We start from the raw sequence: 25,359 nt of genomic DNA, 5'->3' as shown, positions 1-25,359 counted from the left end.
CTGCACTGAGCGCTTACTATGAGAACTTAATTGCTTAATAACTTTTTTTTATGGACGTACGATCTTCATGAAACTTTCAGATTATGATTATAACATGGATATGCATGTAATTGCCAAAGCACAAGTCTCTAGTATTTGAAATACGCATTTTACAAAAGTGAGGGTGAGGGGGTGAATTTAAGGGTGGGGGGTAAATTTTAACAAAAACCGAAATTGTATAAATTGCATATAAGCATACATTAAAAATTTGGAGACTCTGGCAATAAAGGTGTAGAAGATATAATTTTATAACTGGTTTTCGATAAGGGTTTTTATCGATAAAAAAAGATCGGGATGAGTTATCGATTTTTAATGATTAATTACGGACATGTAATTACGGACATTTTAAAAAAAATTTGAAGTCTCTAGCTCTTATATCTTCTGAAATCGACGCGTTCATACATACGGACAGACGGACAGACGAACAGACGGACAGACAGACGGACAGGGCCAAATCAACTCAGCTCGTCGCCCTGATCAAGAATATATATACTTTGTGGGGTCTGCCACGCCTACTTCTCCCTGTTACATACATTTCAAGAAAACCATTATACCCTGATTTCCCATTGAAAATGGGTTTAGGCTATAATAAAAAGGAGAACGAGAAAAGTATACATATAGTGAGTGCGGAAGCTCATAACGGGTATACCCTACGGTGGTCACGTGGTTGAGGGTAGAAAGTTCGAAAATCGGCGAGAGAGAAACGAAAAGCGGTAACGGTGCCAAAAGTACAGCACGTGCAAAAGATCGGAAACATGCCCATGCACAAGCATGGGCACACGCCGGGTCGTCATGACGCGCGTCGCCGAGAATAAGTGTTTAAAGTGAAGAAAGGAATAAACGAATAGATCAACAAAAAAGCAGTGAAAATTGGGAAATATATATGCATATGTATATATAAGAAAAGTTTTTTTTTGGTTTTTATTTTCTTGTGGCAAGTCGAGCATACCCTGCGAGTGAAAATTCGAAAATATACATATATACGCGCATATATGTATGTATGTATAAGAATTGTTTTTTTGTTTTTTTTTGGCAAGTCGGGCATACCCAGCGAGTGGAAAACAAGTAAGAACGTTGCAATCGGGCGATACCGATAGCAGAAGACTCATTCACAGCCCAAACGCTGTCAACCAGAGTATATAGTGCAATTTTCAAGTCTAGTGCGCAGCAAAAAACACGGCATGATGCCATTAAAATTGGAAAATCATCGATAGCTATTGCATTCAAATTACATACATATATAATTTATACAATTTTGATTTTTATTATATATTTATATCCATACATTGGATACCGGCTTCAAGCTAACAGCAGATCAGCGCGATTTTCCTATGCTTGCGCCTTTTCTCACATTGTTAGAATTTCGATTGATTTCTGGACTTTCTAGCCGTTACTGTAGTTGTGTCTGATGACGCTCTCTTATTAAGCTATTCTATTTTAGCAACTGATGGCTCGAGCAAAGCAGTGGTGCGGGTGCTAAGGGCGACGCAAGTAATGTTAGAGTAGGGGAGGTTCGAACCACAGTAAAGTGTTATTTTTTTTTTATTTTTTCATACATATTTCGTTTTTTATAAAATAGATATTTTATTGGGAAGGTGCGAGCTTGACTGAATGGCACTTAATATTTTTCATTTTCTTAGTCGAATAATTTTATAAGTTTTAATTTGTGTCTTCTTAAATAGCCCTCAAATACATATACGCAAATACATACATATGTATATATAATTATATATGTAAGCCTGCACGCATAGCATCAAGCATTCTAGCCTTATACACGCGATCATTTGTATGTGTGTATGTATGTACCCATAAATGCGTGCTCTAGCATATTCTAAGAATCCCGTTGCGATTGATTTGTCTTTGCATTGTTTTTGAATTTCCAGCCGCTACACTGGCTTTTCTTTGCTATGCGGCGTCATAACAGTAATGTGATTTCGTTTTAACTACTCTTGATCGAAACGACGCGGTGGTGCTGTAGGCTGAAGCGCCGACGATCTTTATTTTAGCTATTTTGACAAACATGCTGTTTGGGTTGGGTGCGAGTTCAAATCCCGCTGAAAACACTTTTTTTGTAAATTGCATATTTTTGTTAGCTTAGCTTTTTTATATTTTATTAATTTTATAAAAATATTTTCTTCCGTGCTATCAATGCCTATTAAGCCTACTTATGTGTACATATACATAAATGTAAATGCCGATTGCCACGCCCCTAATGGCCGTAGACTCCTCAATTTTAGCCAGTTTTTAGAACTGCCACGAAGTCCTAGTCCTAGCCAGTCTCGCACCCAGCTAAACTGACTGTCGCCACGATTCAACTCCGGTGTATCACGCTCGGCTTTGAGTCGCGTGACCAATGCAGCGGGCTGTGGTGACACATGTAACGAGAAGAGCACCTCTGCCTAGCACACAGCCAAGCTGACCATCGCCACGATTCAACTCTGGCGTGTAACACTCAGCTTTGGATCGCGCGATCAGGGCTGTGAGCTGTGGCGAGATACCTGCGACGAAAAGAGCCCCCTGCCTGGCACACAGCCGAGCTGACTATCGCTACGATTCAACTCTGGGGTATAACACTCAGGTTTGTATCGTGCGATCAGTACTGCGGGCTATGGCGAAACACTTGCATCCCAGAGAGTCAATCTCGAGGACAAAATAGCCGGTGGCCGCCCAGAACCAGCTCTGGTGTATAACACTCAGAGTCTCGTGTGTTGGCCACCGCGCATTCAACCTCGAAACCGGCCACTCTGGCCCACTTCACGATATTTCACAGTCACTTGGTATTTTTTTCTTCGATGAAGCCTTTATTTCATTTTCACTAATAATAACCTAGCATAACATTGTTCCGGCACTCGCCCTCACTAAGAAAAGAAAACACGTGTCCTATGAAAAGTTGCTGGCTGTCATGTCAAAGTCGTTGTGTTCCGTGTGTACGTCTGTCCGCTTCCAGAGTCCAAGTTCAAGTCCCCTAGCTCAAATTTGGCAATTAGCGCTGAGCCTCCAGCTTAGAACGCTGCAGCTTTTAATTCTGCTTGGCGCGGCGTCGCTGCTTCGATCTGCATCCTATTGTGCGAGAGCATCTTACTCTTAGCGTCGCTCTGCACTCTTAACTCTGCACCGCTGCATTGCGTGGTATGCGTATGCATTGCTAAAGCTTTTTGCTCTTTGCGCAGCTTTGCGCCGCTGTGTTGTCGTATGCGCTTTGCCGCGCGCTCTTTTGTTTCGGCTGCACTGCTGTGCAGAAAAGAGAAGCGCCGGTAGATTTCTTTTCGTTGTCGTCCGATGCTGCGCTGTTTCGTTTTAGTGCTCGCCGTTGTTGTTGTTGTTGTTGTCTCTATGCTGCACTGTGTGAATTGCCCGTCGATGCAGACTGTACCCGGTCGATCGCAGTTAGATTTCTCCGTGTCGTTTTCTGTCGCTGTCCGTTTTGTCGTTGTTGTTGTCCGTTGCTTGCCTTGTTAATGTTGTTGTTACTATGTTCAATTGCGTAGCCTGCGAGCAATGCAAGTTGTGCGTTTGCTGAGCGCCGTTAATCTTACTCCGTTGCGTTTTCTGTCCTCGTCCGTTTTGTCATTGCGTCCGTCTGCTGTTGCGTCGCCCTGTTACTACCCTACACTATAAGGATAAAATGGGTATATCTACTTTGCTTAAATTATGACTTCATTATTTTCTCTTAATTCTAACAAGTGTACTTAAAACTATTGTATTACTGGGGCGTAAAAATGTGATACTTCACACCCCCCCCCCCCCCCCCCTTTGTTACCGCGTGAAAAATGAACGAGCTGGTGAGTGTTACCGCGTCGACCCTACCTGGTACGAGTGCCTTTGATATTAACCTACTACACCGTTCAGTTGGCCCCCTTAAACTACTCCAGCATATCAAATCAAATATCCCACGACGATGCTTCTTGAAATTCCACGACGATATATCTAATATCCCACGACGATGCAGTGTAGCTCTGTAAATATCCTACGGCGATGCTCCGAGGCTGTGAAATGCCCTGCGGCGATGCACTGAAAGGCTGAGGTGAGATGCGCAGGTGATGTGTACCCGTCGAAGGCTGGTTGACCAGTGAAAATGTGTGCCCAGCTCTGTCTCTGCCTCCTATCTGCGATGCTGCTGACACCCGAGTTCGGCCTCGGCTACTCAGTCCGATCTTGTCTCTGTCCGTTACTAACTCTCACTTAACAGTGCTGTTTTCTTTAATTTTTCTTTGCTATGCCAATCGATACGCTGTCTCGTGGTTGCTACTGCGCCATTTTGCCGCTATCGGCGGCCGTTTTGCAGTATAGAAGTTTCTATTGCGCGTTTCTACTGTTTCGCTGTTTTTCTAAGGATCTTCTACCGCTATCTGGTTTCTCACTAGTCTCTACTGGTGCCTTGTGTAGTTCTTTCTAAACGGGGCTTTAATCCCAGAAAGAATCCACTCTCATTAATCCCGTGTCCCTGCTCGGGCGCCACTTGTAAAGAAGTAATTTCTACGGCCGGGGTACAACTCTCAGTCTTCCCCAGAGTCACTTACAAGAAATTTGTAAATTCGCCGAGACCACGGAATGAGAGCATATAGTGAGCCGAAATGGCCGAGCTATCCGTGTTTGGGGCACCAATATACCTTACTGGAGAAACTGCAGTTGGAATGGGGTGGCCTGGGAATGCTGCGGTCCAGCTCTGGCGTATAACGCTAAGAAGCGGGATAGCAGTGCCTGCCGTGTGCTACCTAGCGTGCCTAGAGTACGCTGACCCAGCCTCGAGAACAGCCGCGTGGATCGCCACCTCGACTCGGCTCTGGCGTATAACTGCTGGAGCGCCACTCTTGGTGTTCTCGAGGACCGATAACCAGTCCTCGAAAACCACCACCGACCACTGTTTCGACCCAGCTATGGTGTCCAGAGTCCAAGTTCAAGTCCCCTAGCTCAAATTTGGCAATTAGCGCTGAGCCTCCAGCTTAGAACGCTGCAGCTTTTAATTCTGCTTGGCGCGGCGTCGCTGCTTCGATCTGCATCCTATTGTGCGAGAGCATCTTACTCTTAGCGTCGCTCTGCACTCTTAACTCTGAACCGCTGCATTGCGTGGTATGCGTATGCATTGCTAAAGCTTTTTGCTCTTTGCGCAGCTTTGCGCCGCTGTGTTGTCGTATGCGCTTTGCCGCGCGCACTTTTGTTTCGGCTGCACTGCTGTGCAGAAAAGAGAAGCGCCGGTAGATTTCTTTTCGTTGTCGTCCGATGCTGCGCTGTTTCGTTTTAGTGCTCGCCGTTGTTGTTGTTGTTGTTGTCTCTATGCTGCACTGTGTGAATTGCCCGTCGATGCAGACTGTACCCGGTCGATCGCAGTAAGATTTCTCCGTGTCGTTTTCTGTCGCTGTCCGTTTTGTCGTTGTTGTTGTCCGTTGCTTGCCTTGTTAATGTTGTTGTTACTATGTTCAATTGCGTAGCCTGCGAGCAATGCAAGTTGTGCGTTTGCTGAGCGCCGTTAATCTTACTCCGTTGCGTTTTCTGTCCTCGTCCGTTTTGTCATTGCGTCCGTCTGCTGTTGCGTCGCCCTGTTACTACCCTACACTATAAGGATAAAATCTACTTTGCTTAAATTATGACTTCATTATTTTCTCTTAATTCTAACAAGTGTACTTAAAACTATTGTATTACTGGGGCGTAAAAATGTGATACTTCACAAGTTATCGGATAAGTTATCGAAAAAATACGATAAACTTGTATACACGAGTATGCATGCCAAATTTCAGCTCTCTAGGTCTTATATCTTATGAGATCCTTTTGCTCATACGGACGGAGGGCGGACAGACGGACAGGGCTATATCGACTCAGCTCGTCCTCCTGATCGAGAATATATATACTTTATGGGGTCTGCGATGATTCCTTCTGCCTGTTACATACTTTTCACAAAACCATTATACCCTGATTTCCCAATTTCAATGGGTTCAGGGTATAAAGACAAGTAAGAAGGCTCCAGTCGAGACTGCTCGACTAGGAGATACCCTGAACCGTCTAAGCTGATATTCTAATCATTCTGCACTTCTTTTATGCACACATACATACACATGCATCCACACGCACGCATAAGCCTGCGTTCTGCTAACTGCGCAGTAAGCAACGACTGCGCTTGGACTGCACTGCAATGTGGGCAATATTATGAGAATTTATTTGTTGAATAATTTCTTTTGTAGACATACGATAACGCTCTTTTAGAGCGTAATCATATGGTACAAAAGTGTGTACATTCCAAAGCACAAGTCTCTAGTACTTGAAATGCGTTTTTCACAAATTGGGTGAGAAGGGGGCGTGGTATCCAAAATCTGTAAATTACAAAATCTTTGTATCGATTAACTTTATATACAACGCAAATTTGAAGACTCAAATTAGCCCAAAAAACAAAATCAATTTTTCGATTATTCTCGATAAAAAATAATAAAGCAAACTCGTACTGCGTATGGTACACACGTGCATACACATATGCATGCCAAATTTCAGCTCTCTAGCTCTTATAACTTCTGAGATCGACGCACTCATACGGACGGACGGACGGACAGAAGGACAGGGCTACATCGACTCAGCTCCTCGCGCTGATCAAGAACATATATACTTTGTGGGGTCTGCCATGCCTCCTTCTGCCCGTTACATACTTTTTCACAAAGCCATTATACCCTGATAAGAGCAAGTGAAATCAAAAATGGACTAAGTGAAAATGAAATAAAACAAATAAAACAAAATAAAGTTAAACAAAGCTCGCAAATAACTGTTAACACTTTTTCGTTGTCTGCAAAAAAGTGTCTTTCACTGACACAGCCAAAAAAACTCAGACAGAAGCTGTTTTTGTCGCGTCTGGCGTAGCTCTCTCGCGCTCTGAGGGAGACAGTTGTTTCTGTTTTCGTTTCAAGTCAAACACTGATCGTTTGCTTGAGTTAAATGAAGCAAACGGTAAGTTGCGTTTGTATGGGTAATACGCGATTGCTGCTTTCTTTTTGTATGTATGTATGCGTGTATTTACATGCACACGAAGGCAAAAACATTTTCTGCTGAGTTTTTTAGTCAAAGTGTTTTTTGCTGAGAGGCTTTGTGTGAGGTAAAAACGTGCTAGTTTTACGCGACACTCATGTGAGAGCGTCACACGAATGAGTCATCGCATTGCGTCTGAGCGAAGCAGATGCTAAAGAAAACAGAGAGTGACGCTCAGAGTGAGACGTGGCTGCACAATTTTTTTGGTTATGATGCGAGGAAGAGAATAAACGAAAAAACGCTCAACTCTCATTTGCAAGCTCAGAAATTAAATAAAATTAAATTTAAAAAAAAAAAAAAAAAATTAAAATAAAATAAATTGAAGCGAAGCGAAACCGTTTTTTATCAATAAAAAATATCGGGATGAGTTATCGATTTTTAATGATAAACTCGATAATCGCGCTGTAAATACGGACATTTCAAAAAATTTAAAGTCTCTAGCTCTTATATCTTTTGAAATCGACGCGTTCATACATACGGACAGACGGACGAATAGACAGACGGACAAGGCCAAATCAGCTCAGCTCGTCGCTCTGATCAAGAATATATACACTTTGTGGGGTCTGCCACGCCTCTTTCTGCCTGTTAGATACATTTCAACAAAACCAATATACCCTGATTTCCCATTGAAAATGGGTACAGGGTATAAAAGGGTAAAATGCGAAAACGAGAGAAAAGAGGTAAAATGAGGAAATCAAGAGACAGAGAGAAAAAAAAAGATGTAAGAGACAAAAGAGAAAAAAATAAAGAAAGTAGAGAGGTAAAGCAAAAAAAAAACAAAAAACAAAAAGGAATATAAAAAGATCAAGAAAATGAGAAGAAAAGGTGGAACAAGCAGGAATAATAGACTAGACGGGAAAGCGGAACTATCGAGACGTCGAGGAGTGAGGAAGACGGCAGCACGACTGGCGAAGATGTACCATTGGCCGGGCATGATCAGAGATGCCGTAAAGTACATAAAGCGCTGCGAGACGTGCCAGGAGTTCAAAAGCGTGCAACAAGAGCCGGCCGGGCAGAAGCTGACCAGACAGGTGGCGGAGCTAATGGCGGTCTTATGGGCGAATTTCGTGGGTCTCTGGCCTCGTTCCAATTGTGGGAACACAATGCTGTTGGTGTTTCATGATGCTCTCGCCAAGTGGGTGTTCCGAGAGCTCACGCTGAGCAGATTTGGAGTGCTCAAGACGTTCGGTTGCGACAACAGGATGCAGTTTGTGAGCAGGAGTTTCGAGTCTTTGATGAAACCTTTGGGTGTGGTACTCCAATACACGGCGCCTTACTCGCCGTAGGAAAACCCAACGGATTGGACGAATCGCACAGTGATGATCATGAGAGCGCAATACATCGAGGGTCATCAAAGTTCGTGGGACGAACTTTTGTCCGAGATAACGCTGGCGGTCAATTCCCGTGAGGCAGATCCTACGGGCTTTACACCGGCATTCCGAATGTTAGGGCGGGAGCCACGTTAGCCCGCCGCATCATACGACGACGGAAATAGAGCAGCGGATATGGAGTCACGGATCAGGCTGGCTCACGGGCCAGCGCTGAACGTCAGGAGGATAAAGGCGGATTCAGTAGAGGTAGCGTCGCCACTGGATGGGCAAGACGCGCAGGAAGGGAGCGGCCGATCCAGAGGTTAGGACTGGCTCGCTCGGGGAAACATGGAGGGGACGGGCCCGGAGGTGTTGCACGGGGTCGCGGCACCAAAGGAAGGCCCGAGGTCGTCGGTCGCGATATTGCCAGTCGACGTGCAGGGCGCGTCCAGTCTGGGCACGCTGTCCGACGGAAGGAAAAGGATGAACGAGAGGAAAAAAAAGAACGAAGGAACGCCAGATGAGTTGGAGGATGATTTGAAGAAGTTTCTGGAAGCGGAGTTGGCAGGTGGGCAGATGGACGAGTCGCTTCGAGCTGAGGTCATGGAGCTGTCGACGTGGCGCATGTGCGTAGATTATCGACGGATCCGCAGTGCCCAGAAGAAAGCTGTTCCAGCGACGGGTGATGCCGTTTGGACAAATTCCTGCAGGCGCAGCGTTCCAGAGGACCTTGGGTGACTGACGGCGCCCACAACATAACGGTGGCGGCAGGAGACGAGGTTACCCGGTTAGGTAAAAGGGGGGGGGGGGGGGGGGGGGGGGGTGTGAGGTGGCTCACCTGCGACCCACCTTACATTGCACTCGCAGCCTTGAGTAGATAGGAGTTTGTAGGTAATAAGATTTGTAATAGATAGGAGTTTGTAATTGATAAGGTTAGTAGTTGATAAGATCCGATTTAGTAGAATATAAGCTGGTTAAGTTTGTGATTTTTGTAGTAAGTTAAGTAATAAGTTGGTAGTTTGTAAGACATTGTTAATTAGATATTAAATGGTCATTAGTGACATAGCAAGTAGCTTTTGTAGATTAAGTAGGATTTGAATAGTTGGCGGGCGCGCGATGCCGACCAAGCAGAATAGCAGCGAAAGCTGCAAGCGGAGTTTAATTAGCTTTTGGCAGGCAGCGCGAACAGACGAATTTTGGAGGGTTGGAATTTTCGGTGTTCGGCGCGAGCGGTCGCGCGCGGGTCCGAGTTTGAAACTCGGCGCGAGCAGAAGTTTTGTATTAGATTTAACCTATAACCTTTTTTTTTCTCTAACACTGCATGTCCCGTAGAAACTTACAAATTTCTTGTAAGTTCTGGCCCTGGTGAGACTGAGTCTCTTACCCCGGCCTAAGAAAAGTAACCTTACAGGGTTTGCCTATCAAGGGTTATAATCTCCTCTTTTACTTCATACATGATTGCTGTTGTCTGTTTTATTGTATCTTACTATTATTTATTTTTTATCAATAGATATCCTTAATTATTATTAATATAAAAATTACCTCTTTTACGATTGAGTACGCATTTGCAACACCTTCTCGTAAATCCTTTGGGCGGAAGTGTCGTTTCCTGTCATGCTTAGATTTTCTTTTTCTTTTTAATGATGGTCCAGAAGACAACATGTCAAATGTGGTTTCTGCCGTAAGCTAAAATAATTTTAAAAAAATTGGATTATATATTACCATAGCATTATATATTACCTGAATCATGGTTTTATACGCTGAACTTATTTAATGATTTCAAGGTTTTATTTCCGCATTTGCATAGTTCATAGCTGGTTTTATTATGCCTCAATGGTATCGAAAAGCACACATTAACAGGAATTGCTTACATATCTATCATATCATAAAATTACACAAAAAACGCAGCTATCATCATCATCAAAGTTTGTGATATACCAGAAATAGTATTTTCCGGTTCCATACATAGCTGTGTGAGTTAGTTATTATACCCTGAACCCATTTTCAATGGGAAATCAGGGTATAATGGTTTTGTATGTAACAGGCAGAAGGAGGCGTGGCAGACCCCATAAAGTATTCTTGATCAGGGTGACGAGTTGAGTCGATTTGGCCCTGCCCGTCTGTCCGAGCAGTCTCGACTAGAGCTTTCTTACATGTTTTTATACCCTGAACCCATTGAAAATGGGAAATCTGGGTATAATGGTTTCGTTAAATGTATGTAACAGGCAGAAGGAGGCGTGGTAGACCCCATAAAGTATATATATTTTTTTGATCAGGACGACGAGCAAAGCCGATTTAGCCCTGTCCGTCTGTCTGTCCGTATGAATGAACGCGTCTATCTCAGAAGATATAAGAGCTAGAGAGTTAAAATTTCTTTCCTACGTCCATGTATATCACGCGCATAACGAGATTTTCTCTAAATATAGATAACTCCTCCCGATACTTTATTATCGATTAAAAACCTTATTGAAAGCTAATTATTTAATTATATCTTCTACACCTTTAGAGCCGCATATGCATTTTATAGAAATTCGATTTTTGTTGTAATTTACCCCTCACCCCTATATCCACCCTCACCATCACCTTTGTAAAAGGCGTATTTCATGTACTAGAGACGTGTGCTTTGGAATGTACATACATTTTTAACATATGATTACGCCCTGAAAGTTTCATTAAGATTGTACGTCTAAAAATGAAATTATTCAACAAATAAATTCTTATAATGTTGCACACACTACAGCGCAACCTAAGCGCAATCGCTGCATACTGCGCTTCAAGTGCCCATCCTACCGTGAGGCTGCTCATAAAATGAAATGTTAAGGTTCCTTCAGCTTAACTTAAATCATTGTGTTGCTGCCCAAGATCTTCTAGAGCAGACCATAAGGGAAAAATGTATAGACGTAGCCCTAGGACATGGGCAACAGATGATAATGGCAAAGCGGTGTTGTGGGTATGTGGCAACACAACGAATGTTCTTTCGAATGTTAAGTCATTTAATGGGTTCGTACGTGGCCAATACGGTAGCTTATGGCTTTACAGTTGCTATCTGGCCCCCAGCATGCAGCTCAGTGAATTCACGACGGTGCTCGACGAGCTTGCCGAGGATGCTAGGGGTCGGAAGGCCATTATAGCTGGAGATTTTAACTCATGGGCGTTAGAATGGGGTAGCCACACAACAAATGCCAGAGGTCGTATCTTACTGGAGATTTTCGCGACACTAGATGTTGCACTGCTCAACACTGGCCATGAGTACACCTTCAGTCGGGCGGGATACGGGTCTGTTATCGACATTACTTTTGTCACTTCATCCCTCTTTCGGGGAGCAACATGGAGCCATTGCGATAGCTATACAGGCAGCGATCATACGGCACTTCTGTTCACAATAGGTGAGCAACCTGCCAGGCCGCCAACCTTGTGGAGGGAATCGTATCGGCTGGATACTTTTGATCCCGCGGCTTTTTCAGAGGCCATTCAGTCTCAGGGCACAATTGGTAATGCTGAGGCCAGAGCATGCCAAATGGTGGCCCAAATACAGAGTGCCTGCAATAGCAGCATGTTACGCCGCAAGCAGTTAACGCGACAATAAGAGCCTACGTATTGGTGGAATGCGCAAATAGGTGACATTCGACGCAAATGCATCCAGGCGAGAAGAAGCTATCAACGGGCTCGGGGTAGGTCAACGTTTTTTGAGAAACAATTAGCTTACCAGGCAGCTAGAAGACAGCTGAAGAAGGCCATTCGGGCAAGCAAAAGAGAATGCTTTCTAGAGTTGTGCGACTCAGCCGAATATGACCCTTGGGGCAGGGCATACAAGACAGTAGTTAAGAGACTATACGCAGGTAAACAGGTGCAGCCGACGGATTGTCTGGAGCTTAAATCGATTGTGGAAACACTCTTTCCAGAAAGATTAAGCTCCATTCATGCCCCGAAGTCCGAGTCTGCTAATCAGGGCTCAACGAGCACTCAAATTGCTTTAGTTATAGACGAGGAAATCTTAGTAGCTCTCAGAGGTCTTAGAACCAACACAGCTCCAGGGCCGGGCGGGATCTCAAACCGTGCGCTAAAGCTAGCCCTCGTCTTGCACCCTAGTACGTTCGCCGAATTATTCAACGAATGCTTAATAAAAGAGTCGTTCCTTGCAAAATGGAAAACCCAGAACCTGGTATTGCTACCTAAGGCTGGAAAACCACCAGACGAGCCACCTTCATACAGACCGATCTGCCTCTTAGACACCATAGAAAAGGTGTTTGAGAAATTTATCTGCTCTAGACTGGAGACTGCTATTGCTAGCGCCGAAGGCTTATCACCATATCAATTTGGATTCCGGAAGGCCCGGTCAACAACAGTTGCTCTAGAAAAAGTTGTTGCCCTGGCCACTTCCGCTATTCAAGGCACCAGATGGAGGCACGGGACGAAGGAATACTGTATCATCGCGACCCTGGATGTAAGGAATGCCTTCAACACAGCTAGTTGGGATATGATACTGAATGCGCTGTCACAATATAATATCCCTAAATATCTAAGAGAGATAATAAAGAGCTACTTCAGAGGAAGAACACTGGTATACAACACGAGTGAGGGTCCCCAAACTCATACAGTGTCAGCTGGAGTACCCCAAGGCTCAGTGCTGGGGCCTTTCCTATGGAACATCATGTACGACGGCGTACTGCGCTTGGAACTACCAGCAGGCGCGCACACCATTGGCTTTGCTGATGATGTAGCTGTCGTAGCCATAGGAAAGGAGCTCAAAGATACAGAGGATATGTGCAGCGAAAGTATCAATCGCATACGAAGCTGGTTGACAGGAGCTGGGCTCGAGCTAGCGGCACACAAGACGGAAGTCATCCTAGTAAGCAGTCGCAAAAAAGTGGAGACTGCCAATATAAGGATAGGCAGCGTCAGCATCGCGTCAAAGAGGGCGAGTATCTTGGCGTCATGTTAGACACAAGATTAATTTTCCGCGAGCACTTAGAATATGTGCATAAAAAGGCAGCTGATTCTTGTAGAGCTCTCAAGAATTAGCTTAACACGCGGGGACCTAAACAGCAACGACGTCTTCTTCTAATGAGCGTCATTAGGTCCGCCATCCTCCCAATATGGGCAAGAGCGATGGCAACGCCGAGCTACAGCCGAGGAATTTGCGCGATCTACAGGCTGAGCGCAATCAGAGTCAGCTGCGCTGTCAGGACTATATCCGATGATGCGACCTTGTCATAGCCGGCATGGTGCCACTGGAGTACCTGGTCGCCGAAGCCGTGGAGCGGAACTCGCACGCGCCTGTGCGACACAACGCTATCAGGGCGAACAGCATTGCACGATGACAAATGAAGTGGAATAGCTCAGCTAAAGGGCAGTGGACGCACAAGCTCATCCCGGAGCTCGAACCATGGGTTAACCGTAAGTACGCGAGGTTAACTTCTATCTTTCGCAGAACCTCTCGGGCCATGGATGCTTTCGGAGCTATTTGAAGCGCTTTGGTCACGAGGAAACTGACTAGTGCCCCTGGTGCGGGCGAGGGCATGTGGAAGACGCCAACCACACCCTTTTCGTATGAGGACGGTTCCTAAAGGAGAGGTGTCGTCTAGAAGAGGCACTGGGCCGCTCCATCAGAGCGGACAACATAGTCAACGCCATGCTGGAATCGGAGGAAGCTTGGCAACTAACAAGCACAATCGCGGCCACAGTGATGATGGAGCTCCGCAGAGTCGAGCGAATAAGAAGACGAGCTGTACCAGGCTAAGGTAGCGCATTGTGCTTGCGAAGCAATGCTTTACGGCCGTCCCGCAAGCATGGCGCGCTATCCGAGCCACCACTCAACTTGCAACTTGTAATACAATAAGATTGTCAATAAACGAATATAAAACAAGTAAGAAAGCTCTAGTCGAGACTGCTCGACTACGAGATCCCCTGCACCCTTGGAGCAATAGATATTTCAATAATTTTTCGCGTCTTTCAGCTTACACAAGAAACACGCACACACACACAGGCACGTACGCACACACAGGCATACATACACACACACGCATACAGACACAAACGCATACACACACTCACATACACACACACATACACAAACACGTACATACACAAACACATACACAGTGCAGTGTGCGCTTACTATGAGAACTCAATTGTTTAATAACTTTTTTTATGGACGTACGATCTTCATGAAACTTTCAGATTATGAGTATAACATGGATATGCATGTAATTGCCAAAGCACAAGTCTCTAGTATTTAAAATACGCCTTTTACAAAAGTGAGGGTGAGGGGGTGAATTTAGAGGTGGGGGGTTAATTTTAACAAAAACCGAAATTGTATAAATTGCATGTAAGCATTAGAGAGCTGCATGGCAGCACTCATAACCTAGCAAAATTGAGTCCACTTGAATTGAGACTGAGTGAGTGAGTGAGGGAATACAAACTAGTTGATAGAATGTGAGTTCGTATGGACTCTTTCTTTCAGCTTACACAAGAAACACGCACACACACAGACATACACACACGCACGTACGCACACACAGGCATACATACACACACACGCATACAGACACAAACGCATACACACACTCACATACACACACTCACATACACACACACATACACATGCACAAACACATACACACACATACACAAACACATACACACTCAAGCACCCACGCATAAACACGCATGGGCTGCAGTGTGCGCTTACTATGAGAACTTAATTGTTTAATAACTTTTTTTATGGACGTACGATCTTCATGAAACTTTCAGATTATGATTATAACATGGATATGCATGTAATTGCCAAAGCACAAGTCTCTAGTATTTGAAATACGCTTTTTACAAAAGTGAGGGTGAGGGGGTGAATTTTGAGGTGGGGGTACATTTTAACAAAAACTGAAATTGTATAAATTGCATATAAGCATACATTAAAAATTTGGAGACTCTAGCAATAAAGGTGTAGAAGATATAATTTTATAACTGGTTTTCGATAAGGTTTTTATCGATAAAAAAGATCGGGGTGAGTTATCGACATTAAAAAAAAAATTTGAAGTCTCTAGCTCTTATATCTTCTGAAATCGACGCGTTCATACATACGGACAGACGGACAGACGGACGGACGAACAGACGGACAGAAGGACGGACAGGGCCAAATCAACTCAGCTCGTCGCCCTGATCAAGAATATATATACATAATTTGTGGGGTCTGCCACGCCTCCTTCTGCCTGTTATATACATTTCAACAAAACCATTATACCCTGATTTCCCATTGAAAATGGGTTCAGGGTATAAAAAGGATGAGAATAAATAAGACGTAAATAGGAATACAACATATAACCGAAGCATACAGGCGTCGAGGCACTTGAGTTTCTGCATGCATATATCTTCGTGTCAACACTTCGTATTTGCTCGGCTCCGTCGCTTGAGGGTTGAGCAGTGAAAAAATCGAATGCCAAAATCAGTGCGCTGCGAGCGGTCAAGCAGAAAGCACGCATTTTAATATGAGGCCTGGTTGCGCACTTATTTTTTCTTATTTTCGTTCTCTCTCTCTGCCCTTTCCATTTATATCGAACTTTTGAAAGGGTTTGCCTTGCTCATGCATGTTAGTGTTTTCATGTCATTATGTTATGTTTCGATCTATCCATAATCTTATTAACTTTTATATTAATTAATTATAATACAAAGTATCTAATTGAGCATTCAGAATTTACTAAGCGGACCAAAAAGATTTATGCGGGTCATAAAATTCATACTTATGTACTATTTAAAAATGCCAGGATGCTTATGCCAATCGCTTATGTATTTGCTGTTTATTCTCGTATGAGACACTAATATTTGCTAATCTTTTTTGGTACTCTATCTATCTCCCTCTCTCAATATGAGCGAAAATTGAAATTCCTTCGCGACGATCCCGTTATAAACACACTGTTGCAATCCCTTGCTATATGTAACGCCTGTGTGCGTTAGTCTTGCTGCCTATGTAATATGCCTGTAGAAAATGTGAGCGAAAATTGAAATTCCTTCGCGACGATCCCGTTATAAACACACTGTTGCAGTCCCTTGCTGTATGTAACGCCTGTGTGCGTTAGTCTTGCTGCCTATGTACAATGTAAATTCGAAAATTTACCGTTTGTTTTGTCTAATTACAATGCTTAATGGTATTATGAAAAAGTTCATTCCTTCGACAAGTTGTAAGCAAGCCGACCTTTCAGCTATGGACGGAGAAAATAATTCTATCGAAATTGCATGTAAACTTTGGTTGTTTAAATTTACTTGAAATAAACATATGTACATATGTATGTAGGTTCCTGAAAACGCAGAGGATATTAAGCAACATCTTCTGAGTGGCATATATAAACTGACTGCGAAGAGAGGCCGTAGCGAAGTGTGGAATTATTTCTCAGTAATTGAAAAAGAAAATGGAACGCAATTGGCTGACACTGTAGCCTGTAAGATGTGTTATTCTGTTTTCAAGTTTACAGGAAGCACGTCGAATTTGGTCAAACATAAATGTTATAAAGTGAACGCAAAAGAAATACGCAAATCTTTAGCTATCGAAGTAAATGCTGAAACAAAACAGGAATGTGTAACTATCTCAACTGAATGGGTTATTAAAAACTGTCGCCCTCTAAAAATGATAGACGATTCTGGTCTAAAAAAGTTTTCATCATTTTTAATTAATGTTGGCGCAACGTTTGGTTCCAATGTCAACGTAGACAAATTACTGTCATGCCCAACAACAATATCCCGAAATATTATAACATTGTATGAGTCACATTTTGGCCCAATAAAAGCCGAAATACAAAAATATAAATCCTTCGGTTATGCTATTACCACTGACTTATGGACGGATAGCTTTTTAAAATCGTCATATTTGTCTTGTACGGTGCATTACATAAAGGAAGGGGTTCTTGTGGAGCGTTTAATGGCCATGAAATTTATGAAAGAAACGACATGCACTGGTTTGTTATTATAATTTATTTATTTTTATTTATTTATTTTTTTATTATTACTTTTATTTATTTATATTTTTTCATAAATATTCGAGCCTAAATAGTGGAAATACTAACTCAATTCGGATGCGATTTGGAATTGGATAATCCCGTAATTGTAACAGATCGTGGGTCAAATATGGTGAAAGCATTTTGCGGCTTCGAAAAAAACCACCTGCTTAACAATGCTATAGAGAAAGCTATTGATGCTGTCCCCGCGGTAGGAAATATTGTCTCCATTTGTACGAAGCTTGTAAAATATTTTAAGAAATCCGGTATTAACTTTTCATTAGGATTATCATTAAAAAACTTTTGCCCTACTCGCTGGAATACAGTCTATTACCTATTAAAATCAATTGAAGTTAATTGGATTGAGATAACAACCATATTAAGAGATAAAAATCAAATAGCCAGAATTGAAGGAATTAATGTAAGTGAGGTAGGTTCCATAGTCCGTATCCTAGAGGCATTTGAAACTGTGTCAAAAAAAATTGAAGCTTCTCAACGGCCAACAATACATTTAATTCTTCCAAATTTAAATAAATTACACAAAATCTGTGAAATCGATTACACAGATATTGAAAATATTCAAGATCTCAAGCTAAAACTCCAAACCCAAATTTCAATTACCATCCTTTCGAATTTATCTAAATATCACAACATAGCTCTATTTCTCTTCCCCCCCACAAACAAATTAAAGCAGTTCACAGACACTGAAAAGGATACTATAATAAATGAATGCAAAAATATTATGAAACATTTTCGTGCAGAAAGTATTGCTACTACTGACATCACAGAAGCAGAAGAAGATGAATTTGCTGAATATATTGAGCATCAGCAAGTTGATAGCACTACAGACATTGTAGGACAGGAAATAGCCGGGTACTCGAATCTAAACATTACATACCATTCAAACTTTGATGTCTTAGCTTGGTGGAATATGCACCAACATATTTTCCCATTATTACATAAAACTAGCTGCAAAATTTTCTGTATTCCAGCGAGTAGCGCCGCTTCAGAGAGAGTATTTTCTAAGGCTAGAAACTTGATTACTGAGAAACGCTGTTACTAGCCACGAATCCAGATCACATAAATAAAATTATGTTTCTCAATTCTAATATGAACTAAACAAATAAATATATTGTATTACAAAATTACATAGTCTTTCGTTTGTTTGTTATTTATGAGAAGGGTATAAAAGCATTCGTACGCACAAAGAATGTGTTGTCGCTACGAAATTGCAACGCTAAATTTGCCGTGTGTCAGCCGTCTGGTTTGCACACACACAATTACATTGCCCTTCGTGTTTTCCTTTTTTTTTTTTTTTCGTTGCTGGCAGCGCAGCAACTCATACACTCGGCAAAGCAACTCATATACTCAGACTCAAACTTATTTATTCTTTTTCGCTCAATACAATATTGTGCATCCAAGTCATATACGAGCGCACTCACACACTCATACAATTTTCGTTTTGCGCTCGGTGCCACTCATCTCAATATGAGCATTGTTAATTCGAAGTCGTTTTTTCGGCACTCATGCAGCTCTCTAGTAAGCATACAGTAAAAATTTGGAGACTCTAGCAATAAAGGTGTAGAAGATATAATTTTATAACTGGTTTTCGATAAGGGTTTTTATCGATAAAAAAAAGATCGGGATGAGTTATCGATTTTTAATGATAAACTTGATATGCGCGCTGTAATTACGGACATTTTTAAAAAAATTTGAAGTCTCTAGCTCTTATATCTTCTGAAATCGACGCGTTCATACATCGAAGAAAAATATCGGGATGAGTTATCGATTTTTAATGATAAACTCGATATCAGCGCTGTAATATATGCAATGTATACAGTTTCGGTGTTTGTTAAAATTTCCCTCCCACCCCTATATTCACCCCTTCACCATCACTTTTGTTAAAGGCGTATTTCAAATACTAGAGACTTGTGCTTTAGCAAATACATGCATATCCATATTATCATAATCATAATCTGAAAGTTTCATGAAGATCGTATGTCCACAAAAAAAGTTATTAAACAATTAAGTTCTCATAGTGTGCGTGTGCGTATTTCTTGTGTAAGCTGAAAGACGCGAAAAATGATTGAAATAGCTATTACTCCAAGGGTTCAGGGGATCTCGTAGTCGAGCAGTCTCGACTAGAGCCTTCTTACTTGATATGGTTGATTTTTATCCAAAAACTCTAGAAATTCAAGATTCAAATTTGTCGGAGAGTTCTCATTTCTCGCGTCCTATATTAAATCATTTTGCATATCACAAATTTCAACCATCATGCTTCTCTAAAATATGATTTTTCGGGTAAAACGGGTTGAGCGGCGTAACCCGCACCTTCCCGCACCCAACCCGAAACTCGACTTTTCAGTCCATACCCACGGGTAGCCGCGGGTGCCCACGGGTACCCGATAAAAGCCCGGCCCGTGCCCACCTCTAATTAGAATATCAGATTGAAGGGTTCAGGGTATCTCCTAGTCGAGTAGTCTTATATAAATAATTTATTGTAATTATTCGACCCGATTTTTGATGGCACAGTTCATTTGAATTTACCTGAAGTAGCTGAATTAACCTTGTTGTTATCTCAAGTGCAGCAAATGCAGTTCGGGCACTAAAGCTTTGTGCCCCCAGTTGAAAGCCACGAATGAATCTTCCGTCCTTGTTATATTGCTGTAAAGGTAGTCTGAACAAGTCGAAAAAACCTTGAACTGAAATAAAATGGTGGTTAATATATTAATTAATTATACTTCAATAAAATACATAAAAAGCTATTGAAGTACTTAAAAGCCCTGTAAATTATACTTGAAAATTATAAATTATACTTATACAAAATGATTTCCGCTTACGTATACATAACACAATAATAAAACAAGTAAGAAAGCTCTAGTCGAGACTGCTCGACTACGATATCCCCCGAACCCTTCGAGCAATGGCACCTTCAGTTATTTTTCTTACACAAGAAACACGCACACATACAAGGACCCACGCATAAACACGCATGGGCTGCAGAGTGCGCTTACTAATACTGAGAACTTAATCAGATCGTAATTATAACAATAATATGCGTGCACTTACTAAAGCACAATTCTCTAGTATTTGAAATACGCCTTTTACAAAGGTGAGGGTGAGAGGGTTAATTAGAGGTGGGGGGTAAATTCTGACAAAAACCGAAATTGTATGAAATGCATATAAGCACACATTTAAAATTTGGAGACTCTAGCTTTAAAGATGTAGGAGATATCATTTTAAACTTGTGTTTTCGATACGGTTTTTTATCAAAAAAAAGATCGGGATGAGTTATCCATTTTTGATGATATACTTGAAATCCGCGCTGTAATTACGGACATTTTGAAAAAAAATTTGAAGTCTCTAGCTCTTATATATTCTGAAATCGACAGACGGACGGACAGACAGACGGACAGGGCCAAATCAACTAAGCTCGTCGCCCTGATCAAGAATATATATACTTTGTGGGGTCTGCCACGCCTCCTTCTCCCTGTTACATACATTTCAACAAAACCATGATTTCCCATTGAAAATGGGTTCAGGGTATAAAAAACAAGTAAGAAAGCTCTAGTCGAGACTGCTCGACTACGAGATCCCCTAAACCCTTGGAGCAATAGATATTTCAATAATTTTTCGCGTCTTTCAGCTTACACAAGAAACACGCACACACACACGCACGCACGCATACAGACACACAGGCATACATACACACACACGCATACAGACACACATACACACACACACACACGCATACACACACAAACGCATATCACTCTAACAGCTGTTAGTAGTGCTGGAAATTGCATCGGGCAATCAGCTGCTCACTAACGTTGGTGAGTTGCTAAGCCTTAGCAAAGACAGCAACCTAGCTGCTGGAGTGAAGTAGCAGTTATTAAAAGTAGTGCATACTTTCGGGCTCTCGCTGTAGTCAAGTTGAGTTTAAGTTACTGCGGGTTGTAAACTCAGATTATAGTAGTAGCCATTGCCCACTACAGGCTTCACGCCGTGGTAGTCGGAGCAGAAATGGATGCCATGATGGAGGACGAGCTGCAAGCTTTTGCGCGTCGTTCCTCGTTGCAGCGATCGCCGCAGCAACAACAGAGGGTGTTGGCGCAGCCGTCGACCTCTATCCAGGCTCCAGTGGCTGAGTGCCAGGCACCCAAGTCACTAAAAGAAGCGTTAGCTCAAATAGGAGCTACACTAGAGGGTTTGTCTGCCTTATTTGGGGGTCAGCGGCATATAAATGCCTTAATGAGAGAGGAGCTGGCTAGGTTGGTCAGCCTTCACAAGACGGCCGAAGCGTTCTGCAACCGTTCGGTTAAAAACTGTGAGGTGCAGACCACGCCACTCAAAAAAGTAGGCGAAAACTTTAAGGCAGCGAGCATTAGTGCTACAGTAGGTAGCAATACTCCCAAGCGGTCGAGGGGAGTTGCCTCCGAACAGAGGAAAACTCCCTCAAAAAAGCCGAGGCCCAATAGAAGTGCAGCGAACCCAAAAGAACCAATGGCTCTACGGGCTACAGCTGAATCTGAAACTTCAAACCAGGCCGCCCGACAGACAAACCAGAGCAGCTGGACAGTCGTCAAAGGGCGAAAGCCTATGCAAAAACGTCCCAGGACTGACGCGATTGCGATTTCAGGCGTAGGGGGTTGCAGCTATGCGGACATGCTTCGTGTAGTTAAAAACGACCCAAATTTGAAGCATCTGAGCAGCGACGTTCAAGGCATTAGGAAGACAGCTAAGGGGGACCTTTTACTGCAACTGAGTAGGAAGCCGGAGCATAGCGCTGAGGCTCTGCACGAAGCTGTAGGCAAGGCCTTGGGAGACCGAGCGGTAGTTAAAACACTTACCGAATCGGCGCAAGTTGAGATTCGCGATCTAGATGAGTTAGCGACCAAAGAGGAGATCTTGGAGGCAATTAGGGTGGAGTTGAAGGATAGCTCACTCCCCATTAAGGCTATCAAATCGCTTCGGCCAGCTTTCGGTGGACAGCAAAGAGCCACGGTTGCTCTTCCAATTGGGAAAGCTAAAACTCTGCTCGAGCTGTTCAAAATTAGAATAGGATGGGTAGTTTGCCGTATCCGAGCCGTGGAGCAGCCTAAACGCTGTTTCAAGTGCCTCGATTACGGTCATATGGCAGCAAACTGCGGCAGCGACTGTGACTTAAAGGGCGCCTGTTTCAGGTGTGGAGAGATGGGTCACAGTGCCAAAGCATGCACCAAGCCACCAAAATGTAGCCTCTGCATCCGGAAAGGTGAAAAGCAGATGGACCATTCAGCAGGCAGCTTCAAGCGCCCATCTTACCGTGAAGCTGCTCGTAAAATGAAATGTTAAGGTTTTTGCAGCTTAACTTAAATCATTGTGTTGCTGCCCAAGATCTTCTAGAGCAGACCATTAGGGAAAAATGTATAGATGTAGCTTTTCTCAGTGAGCCTCACCACTGTAGAACCAGCTGCCCTAGGACATGGTCAACAGACGTTAATGGCAAAGCTGCGTTGTGGCTATGCGGCAACTCAACGAACGTACTTTCGAATGTTAAGTCCTTCAATGGGTTCGTACGTGGCCGATATGGTAGCTTGTGGCTTTACAGTTGCTATCTGGCCCCCAGCATGCAGCTCAGTGAATTCACGACGGTGCTCGACGAGCTTGCCGAGGATGCCAGGGGTCGGAAGGCCATTATAGCTGGAGATTTTAACTCCTGGGCGCTAGAATGGGGTAGCCCAACAACAAATGCCAGAGGTCGTATCCTACTGGAGATCTTCGCGACACTAGATGTTGCACTGCTCAACACTGGCCATGAGTACACCTTCAGTCGGGCGGGATACGGGTCTGTTATCGACATTACTTTTGTCACTTCATCCCTCTTTCGGGGAGCAACATGGAGCCATTGCGATAGCTATACAGGCAGCGATCATACGGCACTTTTGTTCACAATAGGTGAGCCACCTGCCAGGGCGTCAACATTGTGGAGGGAGTCGTATCGGCTAGATACTTTTGATCCCGCGGTCTTTTCAGAGGCCATTCAGTCTCTAGGTACAATTGGTAATGCTGAGGCCAGAGCATGTCAAATGGTAGCCCAAATACAGTGTGCCTGCAATAGCAGCATGTTACGTCGCAAGCAGTTCACGCGACAACATGAGCCTACGTATTGGTGGAATACGCAAATAGGTGACATTCGTCGCAAATGCATCCAGGCGAGAAGAAGCTACCAACGGGCTCGCGGTAGGTCAACGTTTTTTGAGAAACAGTTATCTTACCAGGCAGCTAGAAGACAGCTGAAGAAGGCCATTCGGGCAAGCAAAAGAGAATGTTTTTTACAGTTGTGCGACTCAGCCGAATATGACCCTTGGGGCAGGGCATATAAGATAGTAGTTAAAAGACTATACGCAGGTAGACAGGTGCAGCCTACGGATCGTCTGGAGCTTAAATCGATTGTGGAAACACTCTTTCCAGAAAGTTTAAGCTCCATTCACGCCCCTGAGTCCGAGTCTGCTGATCAGGGCTCAACGAGCACTGAAATTGTTTTAGTTACAGAGGAAGAAATATCAGTAGTTCTCCGAGGTCTTAGAACCAACACAGCTCCAGGGCCGGACGGGATCCCAAATCGTGCGCTAAAGCTAGCCCTCGCCTTGCACCCAAGTACGTTCGCCGAATTATTTAACGAATGCCTGATCCAAGAGACGTTCCCGGCAAAATGGAAAGCCCAGAATCTGGTATTGCTACCCAAGGCTGGCAAACCACCAGATGAGCCATCTTCGTACAGACCGATCTGTCTCTTAGACACCATGGGAAAGGTGTTTGAGAAACTGATCTGCTCTAGGCTGGAGACTGCGATTGCAAGCGCCGGAGGCCTGTCACCAAACCAATTTGGATTCCGGAGGGCCCGGTCAACAACGGACGCGCTTAACAAAGTTGTTGGTCTGGCCACTTCCGCTATTCAAGGCACCAGATGGAGGCACGGGACGAAGGAATACTGTATCATCGCGACCCTGGATGTAAGGAATGCCTTCAACACAGCTAGTTGGGATATGATACTGAATGCGCTGTCACAATATAATATCCCTAAATATCTAAGAGAGATAATAAAGAGCTACTTCAGAGGAAGAACACTGGTATACAACACGAGTGAGGGTCCCCAAACTCATACAGTGTCAGCTGGAGTACCCCAAGGCTCAGTGCTGGGGCCTCTCCTATGGAACATCATGTACGACGGCGTACTGCGCTTGGAACTACCAGCAGGCGCGCACACCATTGGCTTTGCTGATGATGTAGCTGTCGTAGCCATAGGAAAGGAGCTCAAAGATACAGAGGATATGTGCAGCGAAAGTATCAATCGCATACGAAGCTGGTTGACAGGAGCTGGGCTCGAGCTTGCGGCACACAAGACCGAAGTTGTACTAGTCAGCAGTCGCAAAAGAGTGGAAACTGCCAATATAAAGATCGGCAGCGTCACCATTGCGTCAAAGAGGGCGATAAAATATCTTGGTGTCATGATAGACACAAGATTAACTTTCCGCGAGCACTTAGAATATGTGCATAAAAAGGCAGCTGATTCTTGTAGAGCTCTCTCGAGAATCATGCTTAACACGCGGGGACCTAAACAGCAACGACGTCTCCTCCTAATGAGCGTCATTAGGTCTGTCATCCTCTATGCTGCGCCAATATGGGCAAGAGCGATGGCAACGCCGAGCTACAGCCGAGGCATTTGCGCGATCTACAGGCTGAGCGCAATCAGAGTCAGCTGCGCTTTCAGGACTATCTCCGATGACGCGGCGCTCGTCATAGCCGGTATGGTGCCACTGGAGTATTTGGTCGCCGAAGCCGTGGAGCGGAATTCGCACGGGCCTACGCGACTCAACGCTGTCAGGGCTAACAGCATCGCACGATGGCAAAGAAGGTGGAATAGCTCAGCTAAAGGGCGGTGGACGCACAAGCTCATCCCGGAGCTTGAACCATGGGTTAACCGCAAACATGGCGAGGTTAACTTCTACCTTACGCAGATCCTCTCGGGTCATGGATGC

At 43.7% G+C, this 25,359-nt stretch overlaps 2 protein-coding genes across 10 annotated transcripts in view; both read right to left on the bottom strand.

The window, feature by feature from the left end:
• The window catches only part of Myo81F (unconventional myosin 81F), a 281,418-nt gene extending 271,382 nt beyond the window's left edge, over window positions 1–10,036 (bottom strand). Inside the window, exon 1 of the mRNA XM_089461766.1 lies at window positions 9,897–10,036. The gene's annotated coding sequence lies outside the window, so the exon portion shown is untranslated. The remainder of the gene's footprint in view (window positions 1–9,896) is intronic.
• Window positions 1–25,359, bottom strand: part of Atg2 (Autophagy-related 2) — a 274,490-nt gene that overhangs the window by 77,682 nt on the left and 171,449 nt on the right. For 8 of the 9 annotated variants that reach the window (XM_089461789.1, XM_089461793.1, XM_089461790.1 and 5 more), the window contains 2 exons: window positions 19,886–20,040; window positions 9,897–10,040 (listed from right to left, as the gene is read on the bottom strand). In XM_089461789.1, the coding sequence (XP_089317915.1) occupies window positions 9,897–10,040; window positions 19,886–20,040 (299 nt within the window). Of the gene's footprint in view, window positions 1–9,896; window positions 10,041–19,885; window positions 20,041–25,359 lie in introns of those variants that run through there. The other variant, XM_089461792.1, reaches the window with a different exon arrangement.

Source organism: Drosophila arizonae, chromosome 2 (assembly GCF_054131065.1).
Source record: "Drosophila arizonae isolate 15081-1271.41 chromosome 2, UAZ_ARI_1.0, whole genome shotgun sequence".
Taxonomy (NCBI): Eukaryota; Metazoa; Arthropoda; class Insecta; order Diptera; family Drosophilidae; genus Drosophila; species Drosophila arizonae.
Note: the sequence above shows the minus strand (reverse complement) of the source record. Positions and strands in the feature narration are given on the sequence as shown.